The sequence below is a fragment of the Rissa tridactyla genome, chromosome 5 (genome assembly GCF_028500815.1).
Source record: "Rissa tridactyla isolate bRisTri1 chromosome 5, bRisTri1.patW.cur.20221130, whole genome shotgun sequence".
Lineage (NCBI taxonomy): Eukaryota > Metazoa > Chordata > Aves > Charadriiformes > Laridae > Rissa > Rissa tridactyla.
Genome location: NC_071470.1, coordinates 16,887,473 through 16,900,551, shown reverse-complemented (window position 1 = coordinate 16,900,551; position 13,079 = coordinate 16,887,473). Strand labels below are relative to the sequence as shown.

General features: G+C 39.0%; 1 protein-coding gene across 8 annotated transcripts in view; it reads left to right on the top strand.

Moving 5' to 3' along the window:
* The window catches only part of TBC1D1 (TBC1 domain family member 1), a 115,582-nt gene that overhangs the window by 45,977 nt on the left and 56,526 nt on the right, over positions 1 to 13,079 (top strand). For all 8 annotated transcript variants that reach the window (XM_054204359.1, XM_054204354.1, XM_054204355.1 and 5 more), the window contains 2 exons: positions 6,430 to 6,963; positions 9,565 to 9,654. In XM_054204359.1, coding sequence (XP_054060334.1) covers positions 6,430 to 6,963; positions 9,565 to 9,654 — 624 coding nt within the window. The remainder of the gene's footprint in view (positions 1 to 6,429; positions 6,964 to 9,564; positions 9,655 to 13,079) is intronic.

Here is a 13,079-nt window from a genome sequence, read left to right as displayed (position 1 = left end):
ATGATGAAGCTGCTGAGAGGGGCACAGTTCATAGTTCTTTTATCAGCAGCAAAGTTTTGGATTATATGCATTTAGGCATGAAGTTGGGGAGCAAAGGTGAACTGTCTCTCCATGCACCCAGCAATCTTAAGAACTTAGGGAGCTGGTGGTAAGAATCTCACTTTGACTTTACCCATGGTGAGATCATTATGCACAGAAAAACAGAGCAAACTGAGAGGAGCTTGCAAAAGATGGTTGTCATCCAGGGACTGAAGGAACTATAAAACTTCGGCCTCTCTTTCTGAATTGAATCTTGTTTCGAAAATGGCTTTGTAGGAAGAATGAAAGTCAACAAATAGCAAAGGAAAAAAGCCAATAATGAAAGTACTCCAAAGAATTGTTGACTAGGAGTCAAGGGGTGAAAAATTGGAAAATGAGAATTGAAGTTAATGAATGGAAAAAGTGAGCAAGGTGTAAGAGGCTGTAGAGCAGCCTCCAAGCAAGATAGTAGAAGAAAAAAACCCTGTGAAGACACTGGAGATAAGACCTGAATATAAAAGGTCTTTCACCAAAATGGAAATTAACTTGAAATATTTGTTACCCTTTTCTACCTTGAATTTCTACTAATGGCAAGGAATAAGGAAATTCTGTCACATTTTAAACTTCTTTTTGTACTTCATTGAAAAACTAAAGCTTGTGGTTTTGTGATAGAAGTTTTTAGTTTGTTCTTTGGTTAAACTAGTGGGCAAGACTTCTCATGAAATCTCATCTGATTGTGTCTTGCCCTTCTTTTTCTGGCAGCTGTAGGCTTCCTGTTGGGAAGAGAAGGCGGTGGGGTCTCCATGGTCGGGATTACCTGGAACTCAGCTGGATGTGACCCCCAGCATCTCATTAAGTTTGAAGTTGAATCTAACTTGAAAGCTTGCCTTGCTTTATGTGAGGGCCTGCACCGTCAGAGGTTGCTTCCAAATTAAATTATTCTGTGATTCTGAAAGGAGAAATTGTGCTGTATCTTGATTTTTTAAAAAAAAAAAAAATCCCAGTGAAATCTATGAATTAAAGTGCTTTGGGTCTAAAAATACCGAACTTTAAATCCATTGAGTGGAGAAAACTGTTCAAAAAAGTTAGTTGACCACTAGTGTGAGTTTAGGAAGTGATAAGGACAGGAAGCATTGATCTCTATTTTATTACTCTACAGCTGGTTTGCTAGACATGTGCTGAAAACAACTGCTTTTTAGTACCTATCAAACCACTGAAATCAAAGATTTGATGCAGTCTTTTAAAAAAAGTAAATAAGAACTTTGCCCTATCATCTTTTTATATGTGTTGTATATGTCTCAAAAATGATTTTCCTTTCTTCTTTTCTACTGCTTTGACAAAGTATTCCATGATTATAAATACCTTATGGGTTACAAAAAATATCTGTCCTGATGCAACTAGATGGTTTCTCCCAAGGTATGTAGCTGTGGATCCTATTTTTACTGTGGCAGCACTCTCTAGTAAAATAGGGAAGGAAAGGTATTAACAGCAAACAGTGTGTTAGACTTCTTGACATATTTTATTGAGCCTGCTATGGTCAGAAAAAAAGGCAAGTAAAAACACTTAAAAATAACTCAGATGTCCTCTCATACTTGAGTAGTCAGGCAAAACTCAATCAAAACATCTACTTGTTTCAAGAGCTTTATGAAAGATTTTGAAGGCTCTATTCCAGCTGGGGTGGTATGAGACGTTCTGAGGTTCAACTCAAGATCTCACTCTAATGGTTTTCAGTCTCCAAGAATTTATGGAGTCTATTGTGTAAGACCAGTTCCTGACAACACAGGTCTGTCTTATATTGAACAAAACCACCTACTCTCTTGAAATAGGTAAGCCTGTGCTTGAGCCCTTCACTGACCTGAAGCCTTACGAAGGGACTGGTAGGTATAAACCGATGGGTTTATACTGTAAGTATAAACACTGCGTAGCATCTAAAATCATAAATCATCCCACCTTTTTTCTTTTTCCTCCTAGTCCTGGCCAATTGATATGTTAACAGTTCCTCTTCCATGGCACAATTTGCTTTCCTACCTACTGTGTATTAAAGCAACAGGGAATCTTTTTTTAGTCTGCTCTTGTTTAGCAAAAGGCAGCTGTTGCATTCAGCTGTTACTGGACTTTTTTCATTAAAATAGTTTCTCAAATCCACTGACAGGCTAAAGATATTGACATCTCACTGCATGCTCATATATAAACTTACAGGATGACTTCTGGTTGCATGGGGAAAAAATGCAACTGCAGTTTCTCTTTCTGTGAAGGTAATGAATTCTTCCTCCTTCCTCAGATGCAGCAAACTTGTGCATGCTTAAAACATTAATTGCCTTCTGTCATGATTTAGTGCCTGGTGTAGAAGCTGTAGCTGTTTGTATAGTAGACTAACATGCATTAGGAAGTTCTAGGTGTTGGTTAGTGTTTTGCTTGATTACCCAAGAGTCAGTTCACAAGAATACTCAACATTTCAATTCCCTGCTTTGTCTCTCCAAAATAAACATTCTCATCATAGCAGGAATAACATGGCATACTTAAAAACAAACAAAAAAAAATCACAACAGTCCACTGTTAGTTTTAATGGTTATAGATACATGTTCTTCCTCTGTATCTAATTTAGACACTCTAAATGCAAAAATTTTTCCTAATATATTTCAGTGGTGTCTTCTGTTCACCAGTCCCGTTTGGCCCAGAGTGAGTGATGAGAAGGTAATGTTCTGTGTTTGGCAAACTTTCATGGTTGCTTACAGTGTGGTTCTATACTTAGTTTTGTGGGTTTAGGGAAACAATTTTAGGTCATCAGCAGTCATTTTTTTTCTCATTACAGAAATAATCTTTATCCACTAATTACATATTTATACTGAGAAACAAGTCAGTAAACACTTAAGAATAGAACTATGCTAGAAAAGAGAATTTATGTGGCAGGAAGAAATGCATGTATGCAACAGTCCTCCCCCACTGTTTTAGCAAGTTCAGATTAGCAGATACGATTACCTGTAGGTATGTGCAGGAGATATTGGTATCTAAGTCATCAAGCTGAGATAGGATGGGACCTCTGCAGGTCATCTAGTTCAGCCCCCCCTGGAGCAGGATGCTCAGGGCCGTATCCAGGCAGAGTTTGCATATCTACAAGGATGGAGACTCTGCAGCCTCTCCGGGCAACCTGTGACAGCATGTTGCCACCCTTACAATAAAAAAGACTTTTTCTTATGTTCAGAAAGAACCCCGCAACCTTTAAAAAACCTCCAAGCAACATTAACTTAATTCAGCAGCAACTTGGTCCTTGCTGCTTTTTGATACAAATTGAAGATTTGTAGATTCAGTTTACATCTTAATTAATTGTGGAAGTTCGCAAGAGATGTGGTTACTGTTCGCCCAGTGGCATGCTTCCTAACTGGAAGAATTCCAGCTGTGGTTAATAAACATTTGCCAGGATAGAGCCTACATTGTTTATGTTAATAATTTGAAATAATTATAATATATTTATTTACATTTCACAGATTTTTTTTTTTCCTTTCTTTTGTGTTTTTTTTAACTAATGTTTACTTGATCTTCATGTATTCAGCATCCTGGTCTGTTTTGTGAGGGACCCAGGGTCAGAGGACACGCAGGACCGCGTGGGTTCTTTGATTCTAGATACTTGCATAAAAGGCCTGGAATGGTACAGGTAGATGAAAAGAGCACAAATCTTGATCAGGCCAAGGAACAGTTCCAGGGAAGTATGTATTTTGCTTTTTTTTCCCATTCGTCATGGCATCTTGTCTTTCTTTACTAATGAAAAGAGATTAATGTTTAACATACATTAAGGGTCACAGGAAACTGAGTTGGTGACTTGCTGCTTCTGCTAGAGCTATATTGCATCGATTGCCTAATCAGAAGTAATAAAATGATATTAACAGGCTGTGAATTTTTTTAGGTTAATAAGCAGGAACAAAGGAGTCAGTGTTTTTCATAAGTGTGGCACGGAAGCCAGCTGTTACTTATAAATGACATAATTCAAGCCTTAGCATGTGTGAAAATAAATAAATACTCCCTTTGGTTTTCATCAGCAGGCCCACTAGGTCTCCTCAAACATGAGGTTTATTACCTATTGCAAAGTCATTCCGTGCGATGTAGTGTCTTTCTCTAACTACTGTCTGTATGTAAAGTCCAGCCACAGCTGAAGAGCAATTTTGTCAATTTCTGAGGCGTTTGATAACAAAAAACATGGAAGAAATGAAATTCAATAACCGTGCATCTGTGATGGATCCCAAATGCCTTGTCTGGGCATTAGCTGAGCTGTATCCCTTGCAGCGCCTGCACTGCTGGAAACTCTCTGTGTAGTTGTCAGTGTGGATGGTGCTGTGGGACCTTAACCCTGACTGAGATGGTGGCACTCTTTGCCTGGGTGAGGGCTGACCTTCCTGGCTTTGACGACATGAGCGTTTTCCAGAAAATACCTCGTTCCTTCGCTGTCACCTCTGCAGCCTCAGCAAAAGCAGAGATGGGATCGCAGGTCTCCGTGTATTCTGGGCAACTCAGAAGTAAAATTGCCTATGGCTGGTGAGTCCAGACCATCCCATAAGAGTAAAATGTGTTTATTAGAAAATGCTAAAGCAGTTGCAGTTTGAAATGTGGATAGAATAAAGTTTTATATTTCACTGTCATCCTGATATGTTATCTGGCTAAAAATTGGTTCTTTGAAGGACTATTTGGTAAATAAAACTGAGGTGACCCTTGAGCTCACTGTGGAGCAAATGCATATCATTTGAGGTAATAAAGATTCATTATACCCTTACGTTCTTCTTGTATATGAATAAAAAGATAGACACAACACTGCCCGAGCCCAGGGCTTTCCGGCTGGTTCATGACGTAGCCGGGAACAGACTTCTGAAGTCATGACCTTGCTTTTCTTACCTCTGCCCCATTGTCTGTGCTGGTGATTAGCTGATGACTCATGCCTTGCGCTCAAGGGTGAGGTAATGCTTCCTGAGTCGTCTTATTTATTTATTTTGTAATCTGTTACTTATTGTCTTATATCCAGTAGGGCTCTGTGTGCGTGTGTATCTATCTATCCACCCGTATCTATCTATCTGTGTTTTCCTGTCTAAAAAGAATCCTATTGAGCATCCAGAATAGTGAAATTCAATTTTTACTGTTCAGCCTTTTTTCCCCCTCTAAGTCCTTTGCTGTTTCCTGTGTTGGTTTACGTATGTTATTGCATTAGGCATTAGATAACCATAGAAATGTCTGAAAAAGACAGAGGTCATGTCTCTGAAGCGTTCTTTAGGTTTAGGGTTGCCTTTTCTCATAGGGGAGATGGTTCTTCTGGGCTGCTGTTTGTCTCCTCCTCCCAGACTTCCTTCTGTACTGTCCGCAACCAAATACTTTTAAGTGAGTAAGCTCCAATTGATGCTTGACAGAGCAAATTTGTTTTGTCAGGAAACTGTCACGCTTAGCATGGATTTTTCTCAAAGTAATTTGGAGGAATTAAAAAGTTGGCAGAATTATCTGTTGTAATCATAGATGGTGGCCCCACATTTGTTGTTACGGCAGCAGCACCTTCATCTCCTAGGCCAGTCAAAGCAGGGAGATGTAGCCGAGCATTGGCCTTGCAGCAGTTTACCAGATGGCACATGCATGTTCCTACCTTGTAACCATATAAGAAACTGTGACCGTTTCCTGTTACTTAAAATATATCAGATGGCAGTTTGGGTTTTGTTTATAATTAAAACATCTGTGGGCCGTAGCAGACTGCTCTCTCATGCAGATGGCCTGCAAGTGATACTGTATGTGAAAGTAATACTATTTGAGAGTGTCAAGTAGGATAGTAGAATAAAAATAAACATCTAAAATAACTAATATGTTTCTTTAAAAAAACAAAGCTACTTACAGTTAAAAAAAAAACCACCCTCGAACACCAAACTGCCATAGCAATGTAATATGCTATTATGAAGGTGAAAGCAAATTTGCAAGAGACTCATTAATCTACATGACATGAATGCTTGAGTAAGAGAAGGGAGTGGAAAAATAACGGAGATTAAATAACTTTGCCAATTAATTAGTCTGTGGCTTCTCTTATGCTTTCTGAAGTATTTTTATCTTTCATTTTGAGTTTGAATTTGCCCCATTATACTGGGTCCTTCAGGTGCAAAAGTTTTACTGAAAACACGTAGCATTACAAGAGACAAAGTTCTTCTGACAAAGTGTTGATGATGGTGAACTCCTGGCAGGTAGATAAATGAGCAATTCATCTAGTCAGTGTTTAACTTTTATAGTGTGTCTGTTGGAAAAATATAAGATCACTTCAACTCGTCTTCCAGAAAAGAAAACCAAGCCAGCAATTCCAGAAAAATAACAGCAGGGAGCACCTCTTAGCATTGCAAATTGTTTGTCATAAGGCACTAGATGCTAATGCTGTGTATTTTTTTTTCTTCTGTCCTGTAGGTGCCTGAGATTATAAGCTCTATTCGACAAGCTGGAAAAATTGCTCGTCAAGAAGAGTTTCAGAATAATCTCTCAGATGTTGAAGACCCTTTTGCCAAAAAGTTTGAGGTGCTGTTCTGTGGACGGGTGACAGTAGCACATAAAAACGCACCTCCAGCACTGATAGATGAATGCATTGAGAAATTTAATCGTGCAAGTTGCACAAAAAAGTCGAATTTCAACTCATCATCCCAACAACATGAAACTGCCAATAACTTCGGAGGCTTCTCTTTCAGCAACAAGTTTCGATCTGTCTTCCAGCCCTTGGTCAGTGAAGAGGAAGAGAAAAGGCCAATTAGGAAATCTTTTTCTCAGCCCGGGCTTCGTTCCTTTGCTTTTAAGAAGGATTTGCAAGAGGAAAGCCATAGGAGTAACAGCTTTGTCAGGTCCTTTGAAGAAGATGCAATTTCACTGAACCTAAAAAGTCAACTTATCTATGGACACAGTGTTGTGCAGCCGACAGACATTGCAGAAAACCGGACGATGTTGTTTACGGTAAAGCAAGATTTGCAGCTCTTGGTGGCATTTTCACATCTTGGAGTTTGGACTGGCAAACACCAAAGCAGATGTTCTGAAAGATGGCAGTTACTTCTTTAATAACTTAATTGCAATTACCAGATTGCACCTATTTCTCTAGAAAGCATTACCAGTCAGTGTAAATTGTTTTATGTAGTCAAAATAAGTTTATATGAAATAGTTTAAAACAGCACTACCTGAAACACTGGGCTTCTAAAGACAGCTTTTAGAAAGCTACAGCAAGTTAGTAGGGAGTTACACAATACAATTACACTAGCTAGTAATAGCAGAAATAAATTTCCAGGTGAATGAGTTACCTGTAACTAGAGCAGAAGGACTGAACCATGAGTGGGAGTCAAGAGAAGTGCTGCTTTAAGGATTGCCAAAGCGTTATGTCTGTGAAAAGTAACACACAGAAAGAGGTGTAGTTAGGTGTACCTGATTTAAAACTTCTGTTTAGTCGTGGCAGGCTGGCATCAGAGAGAGAAGTGGAAGAAGGTGGAGAGAAATTTTGTGCTCCAGTAAAAAATTTCCATGTTTACCTTCTTCCCCTGAGCACATATTTCACACAGAAAATATAGATGCCCTTTATAACAATGCCTAACTTTTAAACAAAACCTGACTCCGTTGTTAATTCATGGCACATATTTTAGAGATAGGGAGATTACAGATGGGCTGCTTATGTCCAGATTCTCTTATTCCAGTGAGTACATTTTTAATTTATATTAAATAGAAGCAACAGTTCTCAAAGACACATGCAGCTTCAGCCTGAATATAACGTCAGTCACCTGCTGACGAGCTCATTTCCAAATTGTGGGGCACTGCTGATCTGGCTTTCCATCTTGGGTTGCTTTTTGCCTGGGAAAATATTGTTTAGTATGCACAGCTGTATTCTTTTGCCATTCAGCCAGTCTAAATTCAGCTGAATATAAGGAAGTGAAGTAACTGTGGTTTGTGCCTCCGGTATCCACAAGCTCGTGGCAGAGCTGAGTTTGTTGGTTAGCCATCCCCCGTGTTCAGCAGGTAGGAGTAATGGTGTGCGTGCAGCGTGCACAGGTCTTCGCCTTTGCTCATCAATTTGTGTTTGGCTACCTATGAAACACTTAAAAGTAACTTTATGTCCAGGGGAAAAAAATTGTATTTTCCCAGCTGAAGTCCTTACTTGGATTTTTCCCAGGACTGCAGCAGAGGTGTCAAAAATGTTCAGGTGAATTATCTACTGACTCTCCTCGCCTGGCTCAGACAGTCAGGATTTTGGTGTCTCTTCCTGAAGAACTGCTTTCCTAGCCAATTTCTTAGGACTTTGATTTTTTTTTTTTTTTTTTTTTTTTTAGTCTTTTCTCCTGGATGTATTTTGTTGGGAGGAGAGGGCTGTATTGTTTGGGGTTTTTTCCTTGGTTCAGTTGGCTTCAGATGATCCCCTGCTGCCCTGGGACCAAGTGTGAAAGGAGTATGTGGGGCTGAGCAAGAAGGAGTCTCTTGCTGCAGGGAGGGGAAGGCAGCAGTGAGCAGGAGGAGGCTGCTGAGTAGGTGTTGGAAGGAATAACCCCATGAACATGTGCGAGGTCAGTCCTGGGGACAATACCAGGAAACCAGCAGGGAGTTGGGGAAAATCGTTGTGACTGGTTGAAGTGACAGACGAGGTGGAATGTGAATGCACAGGACCATTTTTAGACACACAGAGGTGGCACATCCCACTTGGTCCATTCACACACAGGATTCCCCCCTTCCCCCCTGCAGAAATTCCAGGTATATTGGTGCTGCTGATGTTTTTACATGCATCTTTTGGGATTTGGTAGTGGTTAAAGCTTCAGCAGGTTTGTCTAAGTCATGCTTATGAATGGATCCAGATTCCACCCGTCTTCCCTAAAATCTGATGAGAAACATGTCCTTAGTAGACTTTCTGATGTGCTAGAAACTGAGGAATTTAAATTTTAGCTGTTAAAATGTTGCAAAAACATTGCCAGAAGCTGAAAAATTGAAAACAATAGTTTCACCTTAAAAATGCTTTGCCCGTCAAAAGTTAGCATCAGGATACAGGCATGCCTGTACAAATGACCTAGAGATTAAACAGTAAGCTGATTTTTAGAGTTTAAGTCTTTAAATTAAATGTTATGTGTGTCTTAAATAAATAAATAAGTTTCTAAAAGTTAATTAGGTGGAATACAGGAAGAGGCACACACTTTGATTTAAATTTTAGGATAATTTAATTAAGTAGCTTTTGGGAATGTGGTATGTGCCAAGGCTGCAGAAAATAAGGAAAAGGGAGTGTGAGTATATTTTCTCAGTGCAAAGTATGTTACTTGTGGTATAATATTACTCTCCTCTAATTAAACACTATTCTCAGTCTCTTGTCTCAAATGTGAAACTAAATCTCAGTTCAGTAATGTGCAGAGTTCTGAATGCCAAAACAATGGTGTTTCAGTATTCTCTCTTTCTCTGGTAATAAAACACTAATTGGCCTAAAGATATAGGTAGAAAAAAATTTGAGATGTATGTCCAGGAAACATTTCTGTAACAAGGCAAAAGAAAGTGTAATATTACTTGTTATCATCTTGCTATTTATTTTGCTCTTTTTAGATTGGCCAGTCTGAAGTTTACCTTATCAGTCCTGACACAAAAAAAGTAGCAATTGAAAAAAGCTTTAAAGAAATATCCTTTTGTTCTCAGGTAAGGCTGCAATGTATTCTTCCTCTCTTTTTTTGTTTAAATATTGTTCACTTGTGAATGCTCATGTACTCCTCTCTCCTAGCATTTCAAATGGATTCTCACCCCAGCAGTTTCAGTAATTGCTATTGACAAGTTGCTAGTTAATCAGTAATTTTGCAAAGCCTTCATTCTTTTCTCATGCTTTGCACTGTAATTTCTGAGATAAAGACTCACTTCTGTGTGCAGTGGATGAATAATACGGGCTAGGAGGAACACCTTGGTCAGGCTTGCTGGGTCGGCCGCCCAGCTCTGGTTTGAGATTTCAGCAGGCATGATTCACAGTTGTGCAAATCTGTGATTCTCTGAGCCGTATTTTTCAAGAAGTGATAATGAAAGGAGAGGTACTCTGCCATGCAGAGGTTGCGTGTGCGATGCACCGAGGGCAAGCATGCTTCAAAGCCTCCTCATTCACTATTAATCCCTGTTCCTTATGCCACAGAGTTTGCTTCCCTGTCATTCTGCCTCTCATTTTCGTGGCTCTGACTTTGATTGTGCGTGGATTATGTGAAGGTGCAATTTACCTAATGACTGATTTTGAGTGGTGATGTCTTGAAAGAGATGCAACTTATGCATGTGAAGATGCGGTAATGGCGTTGTGCAGGTTCCTGGGCGTGTGATTCACACTCAGCTACTGCAGTGGCTCAGCGGTGGGAGGGCAGAACAGTCACTGTCACGCCAAGGACATGGGATATCTTGGGCAATTCCAGCACTCCTGTATGAGCAGCTGCACTAACTGCTGGCGGGCCCTGCATACAGGAGCGCAGGACTCTCCTTTGGGAGTTGCTCAAATATCCATCTGCAGACTGAAACCAGGCTCTTCATGAAAACATTTCATAGACCAATTGCTTTTGATAACTAACCACTGTCATGATGCAGGGATTTGGCTTTCCCCAGCCGTTTTCTGTTCTGCAGGGCATTATTTGTATTTAGTTTCTCTGTGTACCAGATTTGATTCTGTTTAAATGAATGGGGAAATTGAATGTAATTCATTAAACTAGGGTAGAGTCCTTAGGGAACACTTAATTCCTTTAAAACCTGTTCTAGATCATTTTAGTTTAAGCCTCTGAGAAATTAAACTGAACTGTAACTACATAAATAAACTTACATTTATTGAGGAGTGGACGTTCCTGCTAGTTTAACTAAAAATTCACCTTGAATTAAACCAGTGCAATGCTTGTTTGTATGGTGGGGCTTGGGTAGGAATAATACCTAGTATACCAGGATGTGAATTTTGCCACTCTTTCTTGCACTAGGGACTGTTTTGCACTTGACTGACTTGTATAGTGAAGGTCTACTCAGTGCATCATAGGCTCTGGTCTTAATGATATTGGGCAAAACTTTTTTTTTCAGTAGGTTTATTTACACATTTTCAAATATAGGGAATATGATTTGCTGTTATTTGCTTCTAGTTTCTTGGGGATTATTTTTTTCATAAATGACTTTGTTAATTTGATGAGGATAGCTTATTCATAAATATAAATATAATTTTCAAAATATGATTTTCATAAATGACTTTGTAATTTGATGAGGATAACTTTCATCACTAAACATACAGGTACCTATTCTGAAAATTTCAGAGTAAACATAAGTAGTTTGCATGCTGTCAGATCAAGAGCTTTGAAGAGAACTCCTGGATCACAGAAAAATCTTTATCCTCATGTTCCCTTAGGCTGTCTCCTTAGGCAGGAGCTAGTTGGGTAGACTTTGTGACTTGCCCTGCAGGTCAGCAGACAGTTGTGCTCCTCAGAGCAGTAGAAGTGAGATTCTCATTGAATTCTCCCCTCCTGTCTGAAGAATGTGTTGCTGGGAAAATGTTATGTCAGTTGGGCAAATATTGGTATTGGGATACAGAGGGATTTTCCCCAAAGTATGTACAATTCAGAAGACTTGACAGAACGATCTTATGGACTCATCTTGATCATACAAGAATTTTAATAATCTCTTGAAAGTACTCGAGTTAAATTATTAGGGAGATCAGGATTGGTACTTAATTTCCCAAATGCCCAATCCGTGATGGCAGAAAGAAGTATGTGGTCCTGCGGCAGTATTGGAATTAGCTAACCTGAAACAGCTAAGAGCATTTGTCAGCTCCTGGTACCTTGCAGTTTTGTGGGTAGGGCTCCCTCCACCATGGCAACTGGGCTTTCAGAAACATGGGCTGGGGGATTAGAGAGGGAGCTCAGCGCATTCTGTACACGTCTCTGATGGGGATGATGGAGGGAGAGAGTCTGTGGGTTGCATCAGCCTATTCTTGGTGCCTCCTAAAATGCTTAGCCTGGATATCCAATGGAGCTAGATTTGGACAAGCTGCAGGCTTAACATCATTTGAATGTCCTGATCTTTTTGTTCTCGTGGCATATTAGTGCCTGATGTTCAGCTGGCATACTCTGAAGTTTTATTTCAAATGATAAGACATTTGTCGGATTGCTTAAGGATATTTGATGCTATAACATCTTCTTTTTTTGGGACACCAGGCCATTCTGGTTTATAGAAGTATTCGCTTTTTATGCTTTTAAAATGCTTTTTTAATGTTTTCTTCATGATAAAAAAGAGAATATTCAGAGATTCTTGCTGTGTTAACAAGGAAAAGAAAAAAAAACAAAAACAAACAAAACCCCAACCCCAAAAAAGTCCTGCTTGACATCTTCAGATTGTTCAAATTTCATTTAAAATTTCTGATTTACTGTGATTCATCATTATGACTTTTGAGACAACAGTTTACTGCCTCTCTTTACCCGACTTTAATATTGTTGTGCCATGACAGCTAGAAGGTAGTAAAATGGTGCTGAGTGTAATTGAATTTTTATGAACAGGCTCTACCACTGTGCATGTAATTCATCATCATATCTTTATGGTTGTTTGGTTTTTTTTACCAGGAACGGTGCACCGAGGAGACGTGCACTGGGATCACCTAACTCTACTCATCTGAAAGTCTTTTCATAAAAGAAAAAAATTCACAGCAATTAAAAAACCCTCTTAGCATTTTACCAGGATGTACTGTTTATTTGCTGCTGCAAGTAGATTGTGCCTGAATTTGCATGCCTTTTAGGAGAAATAAATGCTTCCATGAATGATCTTTAAGTAATATATTTAACCATTTTCATTTTTTAACTAGCCAAGCTTTTTCTTAGATGAAAAAAAAATTGTTTATCCATTTTTCGTTATTGCTTTGATTTGCTCTTACAAATGTAAAGCAAAAGAGATAAACAGAGCGCTTTTTTCCTCTGCTATTTCCAATATTGAGTAAAATATATCTTGAATAGTGTTTCTTCATCCCTGTAAGTGTTTTACAATGGATCTATTATAATTCAGTCATCAAAAAAAAAAAGCAAACCCAAAAAAAACCCAAAACCCCAACAAGCAACCTATGACTTAAGTGAAATTTA